Genomic DNA, 23,218 nt, shown 5'->3' on the forward strand with positions numbered 1-23,218 from the left:
TTAAACCCGCCACCAGCCCACACACCAGCGTGGTGGAGAATAAACCCACAACGTTTCGCCGGTAATTACAACCAGCCTCATCAGGCAACAGCAAATTGTGGCTGCCACCTGATGGTGCTGAATGTAATCACCGGCAAAACGTACTCGAAGTGTAAATGTTATGGGTTTACTCTCCAACCCACGGGTGTGCTGAATTAGTAACGAATTGGCATGTTGACATGACAAACCTTATAATTGGCTGTAGCGGGTTTAAAGAAACATTTATATTGACACGATCTAACCCACCAAACACCCCCTCTATTATGGATAATATTAGTAGCTAAGGCCTACGTGTGAATCCAAATACCCCACTGATGTACAGCATTGCCAGTTTACACCAGACAAACTCTGCCGGCACATTACGTTCGTGGGACAAGCCCGGGCTTGCTGTAATTATGGAATATTCCAGCGTCAACCCGACAAGGCACCACGTGATGCCCCCAGCCCCCACAGGCACGCTGTCGCCTTTCGGCAGCCAAAGTGTAAACACAGCACTTGTGATGTCTTCAGTGGCCGGGTTGTGAATTTACACGCTCCGATATTGAGTCGGGCAGTCCACGCAAGCATGTGGAGAGCGCGCCCTGGGGAGGAGTTTTGGCCTTCTTACAATCTTTATTTTTGTTACATTTATTTTTTACATCGTGTGTCATGCATTATGAGTTTTGATTAGGTTTAATTTTAATATATGCTGTATACAGCTATTCGATTCCATTGAGATGGTACATTCATCCAGCAGTGGATAGAGTGATTCGATTACCGTACAGTGTGATTCTAATAATTCTAATACGATTCTAATTCTACACCCCCCAGTTCACATATCTCGTCAAGGAACATAAACCAGCATGTTTCGGATAGCCATCGAACAAAGACAGTCACCGCATCGCGCGCTTTCAGATGCGCTTCTGCAGCCGTCTGGAACGCTCTTCCTTCCGGTATTGGAAAACCACTGGAGCTGTGTACTTTTAAATCTGGATTGAAAACTCATTTCTTTAAAACAGATTTTTGTGTTTACTTTGTTGTACTTCCCCCACAACCCGATTAGCACGGTTGACTACGTACAGTGCCAAACAAATTTTAGATATATACAGTACATACATATTTATTCAGGAGTACTTCCGTTTGCAAATGGCTCAAGTTCCATGCGAATAATCAGAATCTGTTTTTATATGATGGGCAACTTAAGTCACGTAGAAAATTATAATTGTATGAAAAAATGTATTGCTTTACAAAAGGAGACACTACTTCTTTCCATATCTGTGCAAGTAATAAATACAAGTATTTTTTTCCGCATCCCATCAGCTACACAGCCATCTGGGAGTGCATTATTTCAGCAGCAATTGGTTAAACACAATAAAACGTGATGGCTTATGGTCGACATACACTGAACTATGGATACTAAACTATCTGCCTACGTGTGACTGCCCTCTGGTGGACATAAATAATACTATAGTATTTCGATTTAAAGCTTTCGTGACTGCAGGGATTCATCTTCTTGGTTCTTTCGGTAAAGTCACGTAGAATGGAAATAATAAAACAACAAAAAATAAAACATAATAAAATGATTCTCACGACGTTTCGGCCACAACGCAAGCAGCCGTCCTCAGGTGGAGAGCAGGTCTGTCATTCAGGCTCTATCTACTCGACAGACCTGCTCTCCACCTGAGGACGGCTGCTTGCGTTGTGGCCAAAACGTCGTGAGAATCATTTTATTGTTTTATTTGTTGTTTTATTATTTCCATTCTACGTGACTTTACCGAAAGAACCAAAAAGAATACTATAGTACTAGCAAACTTCGACATTGAATATAGCTCCTTTACGATTAAACTACAATACTGTGCCGTATTGTACTGGTAACTCGATGCCCTCTGGTGGCACTAACGCCAAAGCGTTAGGTGAAAGCAAACATTAAAAAAGTGGAAAATTTTTATTTTTGGGGGGTAAAAAACACGAGTTACGTTCGTTGAAAAATGTGACATTTACAACTTTTTCTAAAAATAGATAGCATACTAAGCATCAACACGGCGCCTCAACATTCATAGAGTGGTTACATTGAGCCTAAACTTGATTTGAAGCTTTCGTGACTGCACGAATTATACTCTTTGGTTCTTTCGGTAAAGTCACGTAGAAAGAAAATTAATTAAATAATAGAATACGTTTCGATTGCAACACAAGCAACCGTCATCAGGTAGAACTAAATTTGACAGATAAAACACAGACACGGAGACACACAGACAGACACACAAGCAGAGAGACAACACAAAGACACACAGAGAGAGACACAACATAGACACGGAGACCCAATGCCTCTGTGTCGAGGCCTTAAATAGAGAGGGGGGGTAGAGAGAGAGGTGGGTCTGCTGGAGCAGAGAGATAAGCATGTCAATGAAAGACCCAACAAGACTGGTACATTTATTGAGCCTGTTTAACACGTAGACTTTCGCCACCAATATCATTAATAATAGAGGTTTTTGGGTTAAATCGCGTAAATGTGTCGTTAAAACCCGCCACCACCAGCAAGACTGCTCCACAAATCTGGCTGTCGCCTGATGAAGCTAGTTGTAATTACTGGCGAAACGTCGTACTCAGATTTTCAATGTTGTGGCTTGGCTCTCCAACACACCGGTTAGTGCTGTACTCGTGACGAATTGGCCACGTTCTGTTGACGTGACAACCCTTACTAGTTGGCTGTGTCGGGTGGTGGCGGGTTTTAACGACACATTTATATATTTACGCGATCTAACCGAAAAACCTCTATTATGGATGTATTGAACCTGTTGCGTTTGTGCCGTGTCGAGTGTGGGGTCTGTGCTGTGCCATGTTGACTGTGTTGTCCGTGCCTGCTCCTGTAAACTTGAACGTCTTCCGACTACTCTGCCTTTTCCGGAAGAGGCAGCTGCTTTCCGGTCGACACGCCCCCTTACAGTTCGACACGCCCCCTTGCAGTTCGACACGCCCCCTTCCGGATTCGGAAGAAGACACTTCCGCCACACCGCTCGAGGCGCCGACACGTGGAGCGGAGCGCGCAACTGCGGAGATGTTCCTGCAGTTCTACGTCGACGAGGCGGGCGAGCGGGTCTACACCCTCAAGGTGAGCGTGCACGGCTCAGAGATAGCGAGCGGCCGTGGGGGTTTGGGGGGGGGGATACCGTCTCGTCGTGCCGTGCGGCGCGCCCTTGCTGTGTAGGCCCGGCGCGGCCTACACCGCGGCTGCCTCGGAAATGAGACCCCCCTCAGCTCTGCCGATTAAACGCCAAATGTTTGTGTCGAAGCCATCGCTGATGCACGTACGAACTCCCCCTCCCAAACCGTGTGGCAGACGAGGTGTGTAAAAATATATTTATTTATATATTTTACGCCAAGGTCCGGATACGTGAAGGAGGCTACTGTTTTGCGCCCGTTACATTGAGTGAATTGCGAGCCCCTTTATTAATTTTCCTGAATTGTCTCGCTTTCCTATACCTTGTACTCCTGTCGGTTTTTGTATTGTAACTTTCTGATCCGCGCCTGCCGGACATCTGTGAAAAGATCTTCACAGCTCATTTGATTATTTCGGCCTACGTAAATGAGTGCTGCTACACAACGCCCACACGCTCGTGGCCTTCAAAGCAATATCGCCAAAGATACCTGTACACAAGATAATGAAATAACCAGACAACTGTAATGGGACCGCATAATCACTTGCGAGTGGCCATATACATAGACGGCGGGAAGAGGCAGGCAGTGGATTGTACATTGCCACAGAATGGAGCAGCTGCTTAGCACGTGGAGGCCCAGGCGCGCGTAGCTGCGCACGGTGAATCGCACAGCTGCAGGTCCACAAGCCGGCACCGACGCCACCACCTTTGTATTGCACACCACAGGAAACCCAACACGACACGTTCGCCAAGAATTCTGCCTTCACGGGGAATGTATGTAATAGGCGACGTTTCGGTCTCAGCCCAGAGATAGGAGATACGATTTGGAGACTGCACTTTAAAACATGAGGCCTGATAAGAATTACATTTAAAAAAACTTTCCTGATCCGACTTTAAATCGGTACGTGCAGAGTTATATGTTAGTAGGCAATCCAAATCTTTGTACTTTTTATTTTAAGGCAGTGCTATTGACGAACGCGTTTGAGTTTTTTTATTTGTATTTGTGTACTACTGCAAACGTAGTTTTGGTAAAAAAAATATCAACTACCAGTTAATAAGTGTAAGAGTTATTTGACTGTACTTCCCCATGCTGGTCACAGTGAGGGTTGGTGAAAGCTAGTCGCATTATACATGTGAGCATACTACATTACAGAAATGGAGCTTACTGCATCGGCCTCTGCTGCCTGCAATGTAGAGCCGCAGCCTTGGTGGTTTCTTATGGTGGTTGCCTGTGCAGGCATTGTGCATGCTCAACTTTGCTTAGCTTCAGTGATCTGCCAAGATGCATTCTGGGTGATTTGGTCATGTTCACATCCTTGTGTCCATGCCTGCTAAATTAATGCAATTCTATGTAGATAGCAACTTAACCCATTCCGTATAAATAATACCATATTACATTACAGAGCACATCCCAAAATGATGAAAGCGGACCCATTTGTGATGTGCATTGCTGATGTGGTCATTAGTCTTGAGTTGTATGTTAGTTATTGAGATATATGCTGTGCTAATGCGGTTATATGTGTTGTGAGAAGGGTGTGTGTGATTCTTTGAGATAGGTACTGTGTTTAATCAGACGTGCGGTGATTCTTGTTCCTCACAGAAGCAGGACCCCAAGGGCGGCCCCACACTGTCTGCCCACCCCGCACGCTTCTCCCCCGATGACAAGTTCTCGCGCCACCGTATTATGCTGAAGCGCCGCTTCGGATTGCTGCTCACGCAGCAGCCTCTGCCCGTGCTGTAAGGCACGTGGGGGCTTGGCAGGTTGGGCACCACCAGAGATGGCTCACTCCGGGGGGAGGTGACCAACTGAGACGACCATCCTGCACAATTGCTTGCTCCGCATTTCCAGGAAGACCGCCAAGCAACTCGGTGGCACAAGAGAAGCCCGGCTTGGTTCCAGCATATACCCTCCCCCCACCCAGGCCGGTTCCCAAGCCTGTGTGGTGTAGGCCTGGACATACTGCTGTGGAGTCATGGGCCATGGTAGACCGGTGGTATTGGCAGGGTCTATTTGCCCAGGCCAGTGCCAATCACTCGATCACCCTGCTCAATTACTGGAGACAGAACGGGAGTTTTTAAACCTGTGGTGTCTGTGCTCCCCTGCATCTGGTGATGTGTGTGAACCCTTTTCTGTGCCACCCCCTCATCCCGGATGGCTGTCTTGGGCCCACAGTGGTTGGCAGACCCTGCTTGAGAAGATCTGTACATGAAGCCCCTTCACCAGACCACAACTTAATTTAAGAGTAGAAGCAAAGCAATGCAGTGTACATCACAAACTCAATGTGTAAGATTACATTGAATTATATACGTGATTTGTGGGATTTTAAATAAAAATACTACTGGTGCCACGTGTTTGTCTCATTCTCACTTGAATCGTAAATGTTACTATTGGTGCAATGTGTAAACTTTATCATTTAATCGTAGTGTTAAATGGCAACTAGTAAATCGGTAACTTCCTGGTTCAAAAAGTCAGGCAGAATATTAGGATTATTGTACCGATTGGCTCACGTGAAAAAACTTGTAACGGTGGGTCCGTTTTTGGCATCATTACACGGCATCTCCTACCACAGTAAAGTATGGTGCATAGCAATTGGCAGCACAGCACATCTGAGGATGCAACAGTAACAAAACAGTTAAGGCTTCAGCAGGGTTTCAGCAGTTCGTTTTCTTGTACCAGGAGAAGACAGATGAGCAGGGTATAAAAAATCACATCCCACAATGAATAGGCTGCAAGTGAAAGGTCTTCAATAAAACATTCACTCGTGGCTAAAGTCCCATGAAATCCCGACTACGCAATGTTCAGATAGTTGTCATCTGTAGGCAGGTGAAACTTTACCTTTGTAACAATTTCATCCCATATCAAACCGCCATCGCAAAGCTGTAGTCAATGCTGCTCCACTTATGAATTAGGTAAAATAATTCATGTCAAGACTCAACAGTTTACCTACTCAAGACGTGTCCATATATAAAACAACCTCCACCTGATCGTCCAGACTTAAGTGCAGTTGCAGCTAGCATTACGCATACAGCCAAAACACTGCCACATGAGGACATTAGACTCAGAAGAATGTACTGTAGTTCGGAGACAAGTACTGACGGTTGAGAGGCCTGGGTTGGAACCTTGCCTACTCCCTTTGGCCCTCAAAACATGCTCTCAATGAGTTGCCTCTAGTCTCGGCTGCTGCCTTACCCTGGAAAGCTACGAAGAAAACCCACTTATAAACCACGTGCAAATACCGGTCACGAAACCTTTCAGGTTCATAATAAAAAATAAGTTAATGCTATAGGTTAAATGCATCATGGGACCTCATTTGCCAGCACCAAAATAGAAATCACGTCTGCATTAAGGGACCGTGGTGATTTACAGGCAACGTGAGTTGAGCGTGGACAATTAGACCCGTAAAAAAGATTGTTTAAAAATATTTTTTTAATAGTAGAATATAGTATTTCCATCAGTATGACATAAGTATACCAAGTTTGCAGTCGATAGCACATTGGGAAGTGGGTAAAAATTGAGTTACAAGATATTTTAAGGATACGACAACAGACGGAGTGACTTAAATAAAAGTGTGTAATAAAAAGGGGAAACCCTATTCTCATGTTTTGGTACTGGCAAAGGAGCTCCCATGATGTAGCTGCTCACCCCAAAGATCTCATTACTCTGATGGTGCTGTACGCCTTTTGGCGTCCTCTGGTCTAACGCCATTTTGAGACTAGGCTCAACGAAAGCTATCTCTGGTGGACCAATCAGTTTCAAAGACAATGCATATATTATCAGAGTATGTTTTTTGTTTGCATTCAGACCACAGGTATTGTGGTTACTGCAGACATGATTCCTTGTAAAAGGTTTCAGTTTGGTGTTTTAACATCTCAACACCTGTTTTGTTGCCAGAAAAAAGGGGAAACCCCTTTCTCATACTTTGAGCCAATTAAAGTAAATGCCATGCAAAATGAAATTGATGAATCCAATGTTTCCGAGCGCACATTTTATGATGGTGCTGCCACTGTGAGTCCATGGTCGTCTCGTCTGATCCGCTGAGGTCTGCGGTACATGAGATCGAGTGTCCTGGTCGCCAGGAGAAGGCCAGCTTGAAGTCGTAGCGGAACAAGTGGTGGAATCAGGCATAGAGCAGGGGGTTGACGGTGGAGTTCGTGTAACTCAGCCACACAACTAGCTCCCACGTGTTGGCGTTCGTCGTGAAGTCCTTGAACGGTTCCACCGTGCCGACCGAGAAGTGGGCAGCCAGAAGATATAGATGGCCAACGTCTTGGTTGCGTTGTGCTCGCGTTTTAACGACGCCCACTGTACCGTGCTTGTCCCACCGGACGCCTTGGGTCCCACGACTTGGAAGTGGCGGCACCGTGGACGGACCTGGCCTGTCGACGGGCAACCCCCATGACAGACATCGTCGCGACAAAGCAGTAGAGGGCATCGCTGACCGCGAAGTTCGCGTTCATGTGGACGACGCACTTGTCCGGGCAGGAGGCGCTGGCGACGGCATCCTCGATGTCGGGCGTCATGAGGCCCATCACGATGGGGGCGTTGTGGTGCATCACGACGAACCAGCGGCCCAACGGCATGACGGCGGTGCGGCCGCGGCTCGCACGCTCCGCGTGGCGCAGAGGCTGGCAGATCGCCACGTAGCGGTCGTACGCAATGCTGCTCAGGTGCAGAACGGAGCTGGTGGCGAGCCATACAGCCATTCATCTCGGGACAACAATTACAATATTACATTTATATAATTTTGTCAGGCTCAGGACCACACAAAGGGATGAATTTATCTCTTCATCTATTACCCTATAACCTCTCTATAACTGGGTTACATTGCCATTGGGGCAATCGTCAGTCCATTGATCTTACGGCGTGTCTACCGATCCATGAATCTATAACATGATGATTTGAAATCATATATTAATTAACAATTCATCCAATAATGCATAATTCATTAACCAATCCATGTAAGATCGGAGGGCGACCTCCACGACGAGCGCACAGAGGTGACTCTGTTAATGAGAGAAATTAGCATGTAATGTAAGATCGCAGAGCCGCAGCCACGTCGGCGCACGAGGTGGGTGAGAAATGTAACCTGTTCATGTAAAATCAGAGAGCCGCAAATAACAACTATCATTGGAAGGTAGGATGGAAACATCACAGCCAGTTATGACTTAAAGTGGTTAATAACGTCCTTCCACTGATTGCTCAGTTTCTACCAATCTTCTCGGTTGAAATTGTGTCTGTGTCTTTAATATGGATGGCTTCATGAACTAATCTTTGTTGATAGCCAGTGGGTTTGCAAAGTACCTTCGTCTTGGATAAATCTATTTCGTGAGCCCACCGCATTAACACAATGACCAGCCACGGCCGAGGTGTTGGTCCTACCGTATTTCAGATCTGCCTTATGTTCACAAACACGGTCCGAGACATGTCGCTTAGTTTCCCCAATGTAACTACTGCCACAGACACAGCTTAGTTTGTAGACGCTGGGGTATTGCATGTCAGGGATCACATCCTTCACAGATGGGAACAGATCACGAATTTTATGTACTGTGTTAAATCGAACCTGGATCTTGTGTTTGTTCATGATTTTGTAAATATTTTGGTGACCCCTGCTATGTATGGCAAGGTGATGGTTTTGATCAGGTCCTCAAATGGCTCTTTCCCAACGGTTGGGGTGATAGCTTTACGTATTGTGTAGTCTGAATATCCATTCATCTTGAGAGCTTGGTGTACGTGTTCCAGTTCACTGGCTAGGTGATGATGGTCGGAAATATATTGAGCGCTATGGTGTAGAGTTTTGATGAGGGAATTCTTCTGGGATGGATGGTGGGAGTCAGGTTTTAGGTAGACCTCCATATGGGTGGCTCTCCTGTAGACAGTGTCCCATTGAGCCATCTGGTCTATTTTCGATTAAAACATCCAAGAATGGTAACTTACCATCCTTTTCTACCTCCATAGTGAATTTGATGGCTGGGTGTATGGAATTGATGTGGTTGAGGAATTGTTTCAGAGCTGGTCGGCCATGTGGCCAGATGACGAAAGTGTCGTCTACTTATCTCTTCCACAAGGACGGACATAGAGTGGATGCCTGGATGGCATCTGTCTCAAATTTTTCCATGAAAACATTGGGTACAACTGGAGATAAGAGAGAACCCATTGGGGTACCTTCAACTTGTTTGTAGAATGTTCCATTCCAAGAAGTAAGTGTCGGTGAGGCAGTGTCTCACCAGGGCCGGTACATCAGCATTCAGTCCTTGTTGGACCAAATCTTCAATGATTGCAATGGTGTCAGGCACAGAAACTTTGGTAAACAAAGAGATCACATCGAAACTAACAATCAAATCACCTGGAGATAGTGAGATGTCCTTAATTAATGATACCAAGTGAGCTGAGTTAAGTACAGCTGAGGTGGTCTTACCACTCACTCACACATCATACACTGACTCACTCATCATACACTCACTCACACTACCACTGACTCACTCACACATCATACACTGACTCACACATCATACACTCACATTACCACTGACTCACTCACACATCATACGCTGACTCACTCACACTACCACTGACTCACTCACACATCATACACTGACTCACTCATCATACGCTGACTCACACATCATACACTCACAGTATCACTGACTCACTCACACATCATACACTGGGAGTGTCATGCTTTCAGCTATGGCTGCAAGTTTGGTCATACGTGTTATGTATATCGTTTATTGTTAAATTTGAATCACAATTCCTATGATTACTGTTGTTACATTGTTTTTATAGCTTTATTTTGGTGATTCGAAAACATATGGTTAATCTAAATTGTCTTGTGGTTTTTTTATTGTTGACTTGCACCACATTGGGATTTTTGCACACAGCGTTTTAATACGTTTTTTTTATATATTTGCTGGTTGATTCCAGGATGTTTCTGTTACGTGTCGTCGCTTTAAGAAGTTCTGTGTTCATATTTTGTTTGTTGCGGTTGCACCCGACTTAAGAGCCGCATGGCTAACAGGGCTATACCAAATAAATGAAACTTGAAACTTGAAACCAGTGAATGGTTGTAAGGTCTCAGACAGAAATCGGGCAAGTTTGTAGGTGGGTAAGTCAATGGTGGAGACGATAGGACGAAGGGGTGTACCTTCTTTACGGAATTTTGGTAATCCATACAATCTGGGTGGTCTAGCAGCAGAGGGTTTTAAGGAAAACCGCTTGGTTGGTTCGATTAAATATGTCGAATCAGTGATGATATTGTTGGTTTTCGTAACGAGGCGGTTGGTGGGATCTCTTTTAATTTTGGTATAGCTACCATCATTAAGTAGGTGCTGAATTTTGTTATTGTATGTGGTTTTGTCCATGATGACTGTGGCATTGCCCTTGTCGGCTGAAATGATGATGTCATTTTTTTTTATTGAGAAAGCTCAAAGCGCTCATCCTTACTGATGTTGCTAATAGGCGTCTTATCGTTTTTTGAGGATTGCAGCGATTTCCGATCTTGCAACGTCTGCAGTAATGTGTCCCAGACCCTTAAGGGCTACGTCGACCTGGGCAATGATTTCATTGTTATTTTTGTTATTTTCTTTGAACCTATCTACGCGACTTTACCGAAAGAACCAAATAATATGAATTCCTGCTGTCACGAAAGCTTTAGGTCAAGATTTAAATGATACACGATTACACAACACAGAGAGGTGTCGATAAGAAGAGTGTGATGCCGCCGCCACGAAGCCGCTCGGCGGGCGCCCCATCCCCGACCTCGCCACCACCAAGTGACGGAGCCGACCCCCGCGTCCCCTCACCTCACATAAACACACCCGCAAGCATTTCCCCCCCCCCCCCCCCCCCATAGAACTCCGAGGGGAAGTCACCTGGCCGACCGGTTTTAATCCGAGAAGCCCTTATCGGGATAACTTTCACGGTTTCCGGCGACCAGGGAATGGGACGACCTCCCCCGATGCTACTTCGCGGCGCTGTGACCGGCATTAAGATTGAATGGTCGCGGCGAGGGGCCACTCGGCCACTGCGGTTGAAACGCACCCCCCACACCCACACACGTATCGACGAGGCAGGCAGGGGAGGGACGGGACGGCATAATTAGCATGACAACAGGGGCTCTTGCGCGTAGTCGCTGATGGTTAAGATAATTACGCTCGAGCACGTAGGCACCATTATTAGGGAAATTAGGGAAGTTAAAGGGTAAAAGCTGGAATTACGAATAAGCGGAGGTCCGTGCATAAAATCCCACGGCAAGCCTTTGGGATGGACACCGCGACCTAATTGGCATGACAAAGGCATGCACCGGCGCAGTCAAGCCGACCACCCATTGTGATGGGGAGGCATGAGAATGGAGATGATTCGAATATGCGCCGCGCATAAACGCAGGAAGGAGCGAAGAGGGCTGGGGGAGGCGGAGCCCTGGGATGGGGAGATAGGATAAAAAGCGAAGGTAGCAAGGTAGAGGGATCTCACTCCAAGAAGCCAGCGGTCAAGGTGGCTCGCAGCTCTGCCCACCGGACGTCCGTGCGACGTGTCCAGACGAGCATTGAGGAAAAGCCACAGGACGCCGAATACTTCGAACCGTGAGTAACAAGGTGAAATAGTATCGTAAGGAGATACATCGGGAATAGGCATAGAGGTATCAGCGTAGGCCAGCCTCGTCGATTCATACTGACTTAACAGTAAAGTGCAGTCGCCGATAATAAATCATTAATAGCTGATCGTGGCCTCGTGTGATCTCGCTGAGAAGGGTGCACGCGTGTGGTGCTGTGTATACAGTGGTTCACCACGTGGGAGCGCTGCGCAGAGCGGCGCAAGAGAAAGGGTTGCGTTTGGAGTGCGCGGTACTGTGTATACGTATAGACTCACTAGCTTTACTACCCGGCTTCACCCGGGCCTTGGATTCTCGACGCCCGGCCGTCTTTGTCTCCCCAGTGGCGATGTTCAGACCACGGTTACTCGTTTGAGGCTGAGTCGACCTAGGGGAGGCCCAGGACCGGTTCAAATGATCGTCACAGGTGGTGGTAGTAAGTGGGAATCGAACTGGGGTCGCCGAGTTCATAGCGCAGCGCACTAACCACTACACTACCGCTCGCCCCACACACGCGGCCCCCGTCCATAGGTACACATACACGCGCTTGCTACAGACACACATCTTTTACGGTGCGTACGGCAGTAAACGACAGGAATAATAAAGCAATGCTGCGCGAAGAACGTCTTAGACCTGCAAAACATTTGTATGGCACTTTACTCACGGAGGGTTGGGGGGGGGGATGCGTGATGAGCAGGCACACTGCGTTACGCTTCCGCACGCGCGAGTCACATGACAGATGTGACGTCACAGCTCACTTGCCGTGCAAAATATATGCATTATTGCGCCCCCCTCCCCCAAAAAGAATACAAAAGTAATGTTTTTATAAGTTTTGCATGGTGTACATTCTGGAAAGTACCCACATGGCAAATTTCACGTTTTTTGCATGTCGGGAAGTACGCTAAACATTTTCAACAGACACACATTCACAAATTTGCCTTTTTTATATATATAAATAGCAGTAAAACCCGGCGTTGCACGGGTCTTCACGTGTTGTCTGAGTTGGAGGCTTTGTATTTTGTGGTTTGCATGTGGACGCGTTCGTAAAAACAAAGTTTTTCACTATAAATTCTTGATATGCGTGGCAGCGAACGTAATATAAAGGATTTAAAATATATTCGCCTGTGAAGGACGCGAGGATCGATTCCGCAACCTTTGGCATGGGAAGCGAGGGCGCTACCAACTGCGCTACTCCGCCACGGCCTCGATGAACGGGCCAATCGCAGCGCTAGGAAAACCAAACGGACCAATCGTGTCCCGCAAATCCCTCACATTTCGTCCAATGAAACTGCGTATGGTCCGGCGACACACAGACACACACACAGACAGACAGATTTGCGATTTTATATATATAGATAGTGCGTGAGTGCCGCGCAGACCTGTGCGCGTGTGTGCTTACGTTTGCTACGTGTCTGATACAGGTGCGCATTGGTAACGTGGTTATTCGGCGTGGAGGCGAGTGCTGCACAGGGCTGTAGACGGGCATACGTATACTCGTAGCGAGTGAGTGCTGCGCGAAGCTGCGTGAGGGGGAGTATGGCGTTTGATTGATGATGCTGTGCGTACGTACGCTCGCAGCGAGGGAGCGCGGCGCGAGGCTGTATGAGTAGGGGCGTCGCGTTCGAATGCCGGCGAAACCCTAACGGGTATTAGGGCGGTGTGGCAACGCAACCGGAATAGGTGATGCGTGAGGGAGAGACCCCGGGGGCCAACGGCCCCCACAAGAGCACTGGTAATACTGGGTGCACACATTTACAAATATCCTCTGCGACGATCCCTTGATTGGAATGACCACGATAGTGCATTGCGCGTGTATGAGTATTAGAATGATATGCCAATGCACCTTTACGATGCATGGCGTTTCTTTTTTTCAAGACTGCGAACAAGAAGGAATAAATTAAACATAGAGTGCAAATAAGAGAACTGTATGAAGATTCAAAACTAGTTTCTTTAGAACTGCTTTCTGTGTTTAGTTGTCCTTCCCCCGCACCTCCAATTAGAATGGTTGGGTACGTAGGATGCGAAAGAAGTTCAATTTACATACAAGACAAATATTAATCTATCCTTGAATAGCATACTAAAAAGTTAGAAAATCACCGGAGATTAATTGTTGCATGCCGAATATGTGTATATAGGCTGTGAGGAAAAGTGCTTTTAGCGAACACATATAAAGGCCAGAAAAGCGCAATAGTGGGTGGTGGCCAGCACCATGCACAGGCGCCTTTGTCTTCCCACTGCTAATGTTTATCACACACCACACCAGGTCCTCATTTAATGCGGAGTAGACCTAAGGGTGGCCTAGGTGTGATGCCACAGCATCGAAGCCACTCCGCCGGCGCACCCCCCCCCCCAACAACCGCACCCTGGCCCCCCTACCCCAGCCTTCGCTCCCCCTCTTTCTCCCCACGATTGAATACACTCACACACACGTGTCCTGATTGGGATCACCTGGTCTAACAGTCGGGGTTTTCTCCGAGGATTCCTCCGAAGAATGTCCAACGGTTTCCTGATGCAAGGAATTTGGCTCGACCCAACAGGGCAGTCTACATAGCAGCGCCCCTGAATTGGCTTAATAGTGTATGGGCGCATAAAGATTACCGGGTCAGCTGCGATGGTATAGCGTCGGGAGAGATCAAAGACAATCGCGGTCCATGTGAGAGGAAAGGCCCCGGATGTGGCCACAGGTAGGTGCACGATTGGCCGTGCAGTATTACGTGACCCAGGTATTTAGAAGTTGGGAATAAAAGGTGAGACCGGGGAATGAGCGGGCCATCTTGTCTCCCACGTCTTCGCCATGGACATCTCAGTGAGCCCTTCTCTCTTTGTCGCTCGCAGCATCCGTGCGATGCCAGTAACAGCAGCTACGAGGTAGGAGCGAGGACGCTTGGTCGACTGAGGGGTAGACAGCGTTAGACAAGGATTTCCCAGCAATATATCGCCTAGACAGCTTTAAATGGTTTGTTTGCGCCGAAAAATTAAGGTATTAAATAAAGGGATTAGCAAGACTGCATGTATATGGCGTGGTTCCCCTGATTTGTGTGTAAGTCGTAGATGGAGTGTGTGCATGCGAAGAAGAGCAGTGTTCTCCCCTAACGAGTGTAGTGTCAAGATGCCCATTACCCGCACATTGTACACAAAACAAGCGAGCTGCCCCGGACGAGAAGGGGAGCATTTGATCGAGATTGTCCCACGGGGAAAAAGTGGCAGACATAGCCCGGGGCTCACGGCCGGGTGACCCGGGTGCCCCTGGTCGAGTCGGACATGAAGCCGCACACTAGGAGAACAAGGACAGGGTCTAATATTCGTCACTGGGTTTGAAGCGCAATACATTAACCACCACGCCCCCACTCCCACATGCAAATGCACCGATACACCTTACCTTGGTGTACATACTATCTCCGTAATCTGTATCTTTACCTATAAATGTAATTTTTTTGTCTGTCTGTCTGCGTGTGGACGAAACTTGCAAAGGATTTGGTTTTAGAAAAGTAGCCAGGTGCCACGCCATAAGCCCGTGGTGAGCCAGCGCTATTCCATTTTCCCATCCGTCAACTTTAAAGTAGTTAAATTAACTATTCAGTGCTATTTGGTAGATTTATTTATTTCCTTACGCCGCTCTGCAAGCACCAAGACACGCATTCGAGCATGCGCGACAAAGCTGACAAGGGCTTGCCCCTAGCAACAACGCACATGCGCCATCGGTGGAGGGGGGAAATTCTGAATTTGCGTTAAAAATTAAATAAAAATACACAAAACGCTGAGGTAAATTCTTCACGGTGTGATGTCCTCTTCACCCCCCCCCAACCCCAATGCGTGCAGTTACTACTATAAGAGTCGCTAGCTGCAGAGTGGGCGGGGGGATCGTGCGTGGGGGGGGGGGGGCAGCCCAGCCTACCAAGGTGCCACCTCGGCCGGCTGGGCAATCTAGGCGAGGCCGGGGGTAATGCACGTGACTAGGCCTCACCACGGCAATGTTAAGTAAGTACTATTTTCTTTACTCTTTGGTTCTTTCAGTAAAGTCACGTAGGTAGAAGTAAAACAAAATAAATCACGACGTTTCGGACGCAACACAAGTGCCCGTCTTCAGGTGAAAATCGCGATAGCCGTGATGTCTGCTGCCTTTTCTTGCTTCTTTCGCTAAACTCACGTATATAGAAAACTAATATTTTAAAAATCAGTTTGGAAATATTAAAATAAAAATGTTTGTGTGTAGAGAACTAATATTTCAAAATTAAGTTGGTAAATATTAAAATAATGTGTGTGTTTAAGCCCTTATGTCCGTGTGAGTCGATGTGTGTGCCTGCGATGATGTGTGTGTGTGTACGTTCATATGCATGTGTGAGTTGATATGTGTGTGTAAGTCTATGTGTGTCAGTCGATATGTGTGTGTGTAAGTCGATGTGTGTGTGAGTCTATGTATGTGTGTGTGAGTCGATGTGTGTAAGTCGATGTTTGTGCGTGGGTCCATGTGTGTGTGTAAGTCCATGTGTGTGTGTCTTAGTCGATATGTGTGTGTGTGTGTGTAAATCCATGTGTGTGTGTGTAGGTCGTGTGTATAAGTCGATGTGTATGTGAGTCTATGTATGTGTGTGTGTGTGAGTCGATGTGTATGTGCAAGTCTATGTGTGTGTGCGTGAGTCGATATGTGCGTGTGTAACTCCATGTGTTTGTGTCGAAAGTCGATGTCTGTATGTGTGAGTCCATATGTGCGTGTGTGTGTTTGTATGTGTGTGGGTCGATGTCTGTCTGCGTGTAAGTCGATGTGTGTGTGTGTCTTTTTCGCCCATCAACGCCGGGTACTTCCCGCTAGTTGGCCTATAAAATGATCATCACTGTGCACCCTTATAGTGACAATAAAGTGGTATTTTAATTTTCGATTTAAAGCTTTCGTGACTGCAGGGATTCATCTTCTTGGTTCTTTCGGTAAAGTCACGTAGAAGGGAAGTAATAAAATAATAATTGTCAAGGCGCCCTTCCCCCCTTCCAACCCAGCTTAAATATACGCTCCAAGTGTGGTGGTGTTTCATTCAGACGCTGTCTCCCCGACAGACCTAGTCTTCACCTGAGGATGGCTGCTTGCGTTGTGGCCGAAGCGTCCTGAGAATTATTTTATTATGTTTTATTTTATTATTTTATTACTTCCCTTCTACGTGACTTTACCGAAAGAACCAAGAAGATGGTATTTTATTTTTTGCCGTCTCTGTAGCTATCTAATTAATTGTTGAACTTTCACAGAGTCCCTAATCACTGGCAGGCCTCTGCCGGTGTCTGTGACTGTGCGATGCCCTCTCTATATAGGACGCTGTAATACGATAAAAGCGGACGTGAATTTTCATTTGGATTTTTTAAAATTCCGCGGGCAAATCAATGAGCAGAATCAATAACATTTAATAAATGCATGTGATTATTTTGTGGATCGAGATGGTAACGTCATGGTCAAGTGGCACGTCCCCTCGTTTCTCTTTCTTTGATTGCCTAAGTGCCGCAAATATTTCAGTCCGCTTTTATCGTATTACAGTGCTCAATCCCATTAACAGAGAAATTGAGCTGGGTGTTGTGACGTGGAGGGTGTTTCTGATCGCTATTGCAGGTACGGGAGGTTCCTTTTCTTGTTGTATTAGATTCCATTTTCCACGTGGCTCGTGGTGAGTTATGTAATTTGTATTGTGTTAATTTTTTTTCATTTTGGTCAATCCATCTCGAATCAATAGATATAACGGAGTTGGAAGATGATTAGAGTGTTTTGTTGATGAAATTAGAAGTTATTTTTGTAAAAATAAATAACATTTGGTATTATTGTATTGCGATGTTTGTAGTGTCCTTCCTCTCGGCATGTGTGTGCGTATGGTGTGCGGTGCACACACTCAGTCGGAGACGAGGTAGTTACAGGAGGCACCGTCTCTCTACCTCTATCTCGTTCACACCACCAACTCCGGCCTCCTCTCTCACGACCACGCTGCCTTACAGCCCGGCCCAGACACGACCCTGTCCGCGTTGCACTGACGGCGTCTACCAAGACAGCCAACTACTGTTCGGCCGCGCAATGATCGGGCGAAGGTGGCAGCGATGAAGGCGGCAGCGACGAGGGCAGCGACGAGACAAGATGAGTCTACTCCCCGAACCGGTAGCCCGGAGCTCTTCGCTGCTTATATTCTACTCGGCGCGGCTTGGCTCCATCCGAGCTGCGCCTCCCCTCTCGAACCCATCAGAGGGTTCCAGAGGCCTCCCTTTGAGGTCTACCATGACCTTTGCCCCAGTTTATCTGCCCTGCAGGCACACAGCCGTGTATGTGCTCAACGGCGTGTGTGCTGTCCACCGCAGTTGCTGCTGCTGGACAGCAGTCGGCGCTGTGTCACTACACGTTCATTGGGAAGGCACACAATGCATGGCTGACTTAGCTTAATTTTAACATTGAGCTAATGGGGTGAGCAGGTCAGGTACTTTTTGCAGATGCAACGTTCCAGATTATGATGTAAGAAAGAATAATTGTTTCATATGTTTAGTGTTAGTAAAATATTTCTCTAATTTACATATTGTACACATAATTAGATATTTAAAAAAGTATTAATTCAGTACGTGTTGTCTCGTTTATACAGTATTATCAGGGACTGTAGGATGTGCTACATATGTATGGGGCAGATGTTTGATATTTAAATGTTTCTTGTTAAATATGTATGTTAATGTTGTTAAATATGATAAGCGGTTCATCATAATTGAGATTTGGGATAACTTCTGGACCGAGGAATTCAGCTGCGGTGTTGTGATGTGAAGGGTGCCTCTGATCATTATTGCAGATACGCAATTGTCCTTCTGAAGAGGACTTTTTTAAATAAAGTGTTGCCGCTTTAAAAACCCCTGGTGCTCGGCTGTTGTCGACAACGCAGAGCCACAACTCATTGTCTCAGAACTTTATTATTTTTATCGTTGTTATTGTCTACTTAGCCAACCTGTCGCCCCTCGCAAGCATTCGCGACAGGAGGAGAGAGGACCGGGTGGATTGGCTACACATTCATTATACTCATCCTGGGATTGATTAAGATAATATTGACAGTAGCACTCGGTCAACTCTGGAATAAGAACTCGTGATCTCACGATTGGGAGCTATGCTTCTCTATAAAATGAGTTATATTTGCCACTGAGATAATGCATATAATGTATACATTACATGTTGCATGCACGTCATCAGTAACCACACCAATCATTTTCATCGTCGTCAGCCTTTGTTTATTCACCGTCAAATAATGGCCTCATTCTGTCTCGTGGTTTTTCTGATGACACAAACCATCTCACTCCTGCCACATTAACTGAACTCGTCTGCCACTCTCGGTGGTGTAAATCATGAGGGTTGTTTGACCATACTTCACTATGCCGGTCAGTGATGGTTACTGAGTGGCCTGACTGGTATGGGTGCCAAAGTCCTGTATGGCTCCTCAGGTCTTCGAGCTCCTTCAAAACGATAACACGATGATAACTTATATAAATAGCATTTACATGTTTATGTTGAAATATAATTTGGAGAAGGGGTTTCTTGGAAAAGGAGATGCGGAGGGGTGGTTCTCATACGTTCGTACTTCGTACCATAGAGATTTAATTAAATAATTCGCCAAGTGCATGAACAATTGACTCTTGACAAATTCACACTGAACACAGTGTAAAGGGGAGCCGACACGAGATTGCAGGGGTCTCGTCCTTTATTCATTTTCTTCCATTCACACCTGTCCCCAGCCGTCCCAATCTCGTTCCCGCCAAAAAGGCCCCTTCTTCCCGCCCGTTCTCTCCTTATATCTCCTCGATCACCCCTCCCACTAACCCATCTATTGGTGGGAATCCTTCCCCTGACACCCCTACATCACCCCCCCCCCCCCCCCGGAGAAAAAATAACCGTCCTCGGTTCTGCCTCCCCCATGGACCATTTAAGTCTCCCCATGCCTCCCACCACTGACAGTGACGACAGCCCTTACCCCCCCCACAACCATACAATGCAATATAACACAACGAATCAATTGCGCGGCCTGCCCAGGTCTCCAGCCAGCATCCCGTAACAGCCCAGACATCCACAGGCAGCAGATGAGCGTGGCGGCCCCCTCCTTCGAAGGCCCTCTCGTCGCGGTCCCTGGTTCGGTGGTGCCGGTGTCGCCTTGCCTGGCGCCGCTGTCTCTCCGGCCCCCGCTCGTGCCGCCGCTCCGTCAGGCCTCACATGGGGTGCTGTAGGTGACAAGGGAACACAGGGCACCGAACCCCCTGCCGGTCGGCGCGTGGTGGTTGGCGACCTTGGCCTGGGTAGGGATGATGATGACGTTGGCAGTGATGTTGGTGGTGATGTTGGTGAAGATGACGGTGGAGAGATGTATGGCTTAAGGCGGGTGGGGTGTACAAACCATCGTCGCTTACCCAGTTGGACCTGGACGCACTGCGGTCGGAGTGCTTTAATGACCTCGACCGGCCCTTTCCAGGGTCGGTGCAGCTTTGGTGAGAGGCCAACCGGCACCTGAGGACAGTGTAGCCATGCCTGGTCCCCGACTTTAAAGGGCTTGGCTGTCACTGTCCTCTCCCGTATCCGTACATTACTCTCTTGGCTCGTGGCCGATGCGGCCTCGGCTGCTTGGCGGGCCTCTCTCAAATAAATGAGGGAGGTCTTTAGTGCCTTCGGCCATGCGTCGGCTCTTGCAGGAATGTCCGTCAGCTGCACCTCAATAGGCGGAACGGGATCCCGTCCGTACATCAGGAAAAACGACGAGAACCCCGTCACCGCGTGTGGGGCCACCCTGTACGCCGCTAAGACCGATGGAATGTGGAGGTCCCAGTCGGAATGGTTTTCGTCCACCACTTGGGACAGCATGGCCGCTATGGTGCGGTTAAGCCGCTCTACCATCCCATCGGTCTGGGGATGATATGGAGATGTTCGGACCTTTTTAGTGCCCAGGATAGAGCAGACGTCCTTCAATAGCTGTGAGGAGAAATTCCTGCCCTGATCCGTGAGCAACCGCTCCGGTGCCCCCTTATCAAGGACATAGCCTCCCACGAAGGCATCGGCGATGGTCTGTGCCGTTTGGTCCGGGAGGGCCCACGCCATCGGCCACCTCGTGCAGTACTCGGCTCCGACCAACAGGTATTTATTTCCCCGTGGCGTGACCGGCAGCGGTCCCAGGATGTCCAACGCAACCAATTCGTTGACCCTGGTCACCGTGATGGGCTGTAGGGGCGCCCGGCTTACCCGGGGTGGCGGCTTTCGCCGCGCACATTCGACGCAGGTAGCGACCCATCGATGCACGTCAGCGGTCATACCTGGCCAAAAGTACCGACCCTGTAATGTGTACAGTGTCTTCCGCCCCGCCAGGTGCAGTAGCTGGCGGCCGTGTACGTCCATAACCAATTGTTGACGCAGCGACTCCGGAACTACCAGGCATCGCCGGCGCCCTGTCGGGTCCCATCGCATGAGGAGATCCTCCCATACGATGTACTCCTCCCCCCCTGCCTCTGCTGAGGCGCGTAGTGTTCGCAGTGGGGCTTCCTCCAGCTGTAGCCGTCTCCAATCGTCCAAGGTCAGCCCCAGGTCGTGGTCGGTCAGCTGGACCTCACCCTGTGCGCCCTCCGCCGTGCGTACGGGAGCGATAACCGTCCCCTCCAGCCTCGCCTCCTTGCAGCGTGCCCCGCCTGTGGTGCATGCACAAGGGCCCTGGGGCGCCAGTCGGGACAATGCGTCTGCGTTTGCATGTCTGGTCCCTTTGCGATGCACTACTTGGTACCTGTACTCCTGCAGGCGCTCTATCCATCTGGCCAGCTGGCCCGAAGGCTGGTCGATGCGGAGCGAATACTGCAAGGCCGTGTGGTCAGTACGGACCGTAAATTTGCGACCATACAGGTAGGGTCGGAATTGCTGCACAAAGTGAACGACTGCCAGGAGTTCCCTACGTGTGACGCAGTAGCGCTGCTCCGCTGATGAAAGCACGCGACTACCATAGGCGATAACCACCTCCCGACCCTGCTGGACTTGCGACAAAACATTGCCGATGCCCACTTCGCTGGCGTCCGTGTCCAGGATAAAGGGGAGGCCAAAATCCGGAAAGGCCAATGGTGGTGCATCTGTCAGACGTGAGCGCAGCTGCTGGAATGCCTCTTCCTCCAGAGGGCCCCAATAAAACCTCTGGTTCTTCGCCGTCAACACGTGCAAGGGCTTGGCAATGGTTGCGAAGGGCACAAACCGGCGGTAGTAAGAAACGAAACCCACAAACCGGCGTACCTCCGGAACCGTTGTGGGAACAGCCCAGGCCCTCACGCAGGCCGTCTTTTCCGGGTCTGTAGCCACTCCAGACTCACTGACGACGTGGCCCAAGTAGCGTACCGACGACTACATAAGGTGGCACTTCGACGGCTTGAGCTTCAAGTTCGCGTTCCGGAACCGCAGGAACTTCTCTTCTTTAGTGCTGCCTAACGGCGTGTGCGACTTCACGATGATATTGGTCCCGGTCTAGCACGGCGTGTAGAGTTTGTGCTGTTGTTAATTGTAGCCATGTTTTGATGTTACTGAGCCATGTCGTTTTTGGCCGTCCTGGTCGTTTTTTCCCTTCGATTTTTCCTTCCAGGATTAGCTTTAATAGCTGGTATTTGTGGTCGTTTCGGGCAATGTGGCCTAGGTAGTAACACTTCCTGCTAATGATGGTCTTCAGCAGTTGCCTGTCAGTGCCCATATCTTGCAGAACTTGTGTATTGGTGGTTTTGGCTGTCCATGGGATTTTCAGCATTCTTCGATACAGCCACATCTCGAAAGCTTCGAGCCTTTTTGTTGCTGTTATTGTCAGTGTCCACGTCTCAACTCCGTACAGCAAAATTGACCAGATGTAGCATTTCAGTGTGCGCAGTTTCAGTGATGTACTCAAGTTGCGGTCTGCAAGGAGTGTTTTCCATTTAATAAATGCTTGCCTTGCTTGTTCAATTCTGCTCTTGATTTCGACTTCATGGTTCAACTGATCGTCAATGATTACACCAAGGTATTTAAATCGGTGTACTTGTTCCAATTTTTCGCTACCAAGCTTGATTGTTATTTCGCTTGTAGTTCGGCTGACCTTCATAACCTTTGTTTTCTTTTTATTAATTCGTAAGCCCCATATTTGACTCTCTGTGGCAACCTCGTCCAAAATTTGTTGTAGGTCTTGTTCCGAATCGGCCAGCAGTGCAGTGTCGTCGGCATACCTGATGTTGTTGATGTATTGTCCATTGACTTTAATACCAATGTTTTTATCTGCTAGTGTTCGATCAAAAATCTGCTCCGAGTAGATGTTGAAAAGACTGGGTGAAAGTGGGCAGCCTTGTCGTACACCTTTTTGTATTGGTCTTGGGTCTGTCAATTCGTTGTCATATCGGAGTTGGGCTGTTTGCTTCCAATAAAGAGCAATGATGAAGTTGATGTCGTTTTTATCTAGTCCCAGTTGTTTTAATAGAGCTGCTAGTCGGTCGTGG

General features: G+C 47.9%; 1 protein-coding gene across 1 annotated transcript; it reads left to right on the top strand.

Annotated features, from left to right (window-relative positions):
• The first annotated feature begins 2,979 nt into the window (after window positions 1–2,979).
• Window positions 2,980–5,521, top strand: NOP10 (NOP10 ribonucleoprotein). The gene is made up of 2 exons (XM_078595060.1): window positions 2,980–3,127; window positions 4,774–5,521. Exons 1-2 carry the CDS (start codon window positions 3,074–3,076, stop codon window positions 4,912–4,914), a joined length of 195 nt encoding a protein of 64 aa, XP_078451186.1. The 5' UTR covers window positions 2,980–3,073; the 3' UTR covers window positions 4,915–5,521.
• The last annotated feature ends 17,697 nt before the right edge of the window (window positions 5,522–23,218 follow it).

This window comes from Lampetra planeri, chromosome 5, assembly GCF_965212315.1.
Source record: "Lampetra planeri chromosome 5, kcLamPlan1.2.h2, whole genome shotgun sequence".
NCBI lineage: Eukaryota > Metazoa > Chordata > Hyperoartia > Petromyzontiformes > Petromyzontidae > Lampetra > Lampetra planeri.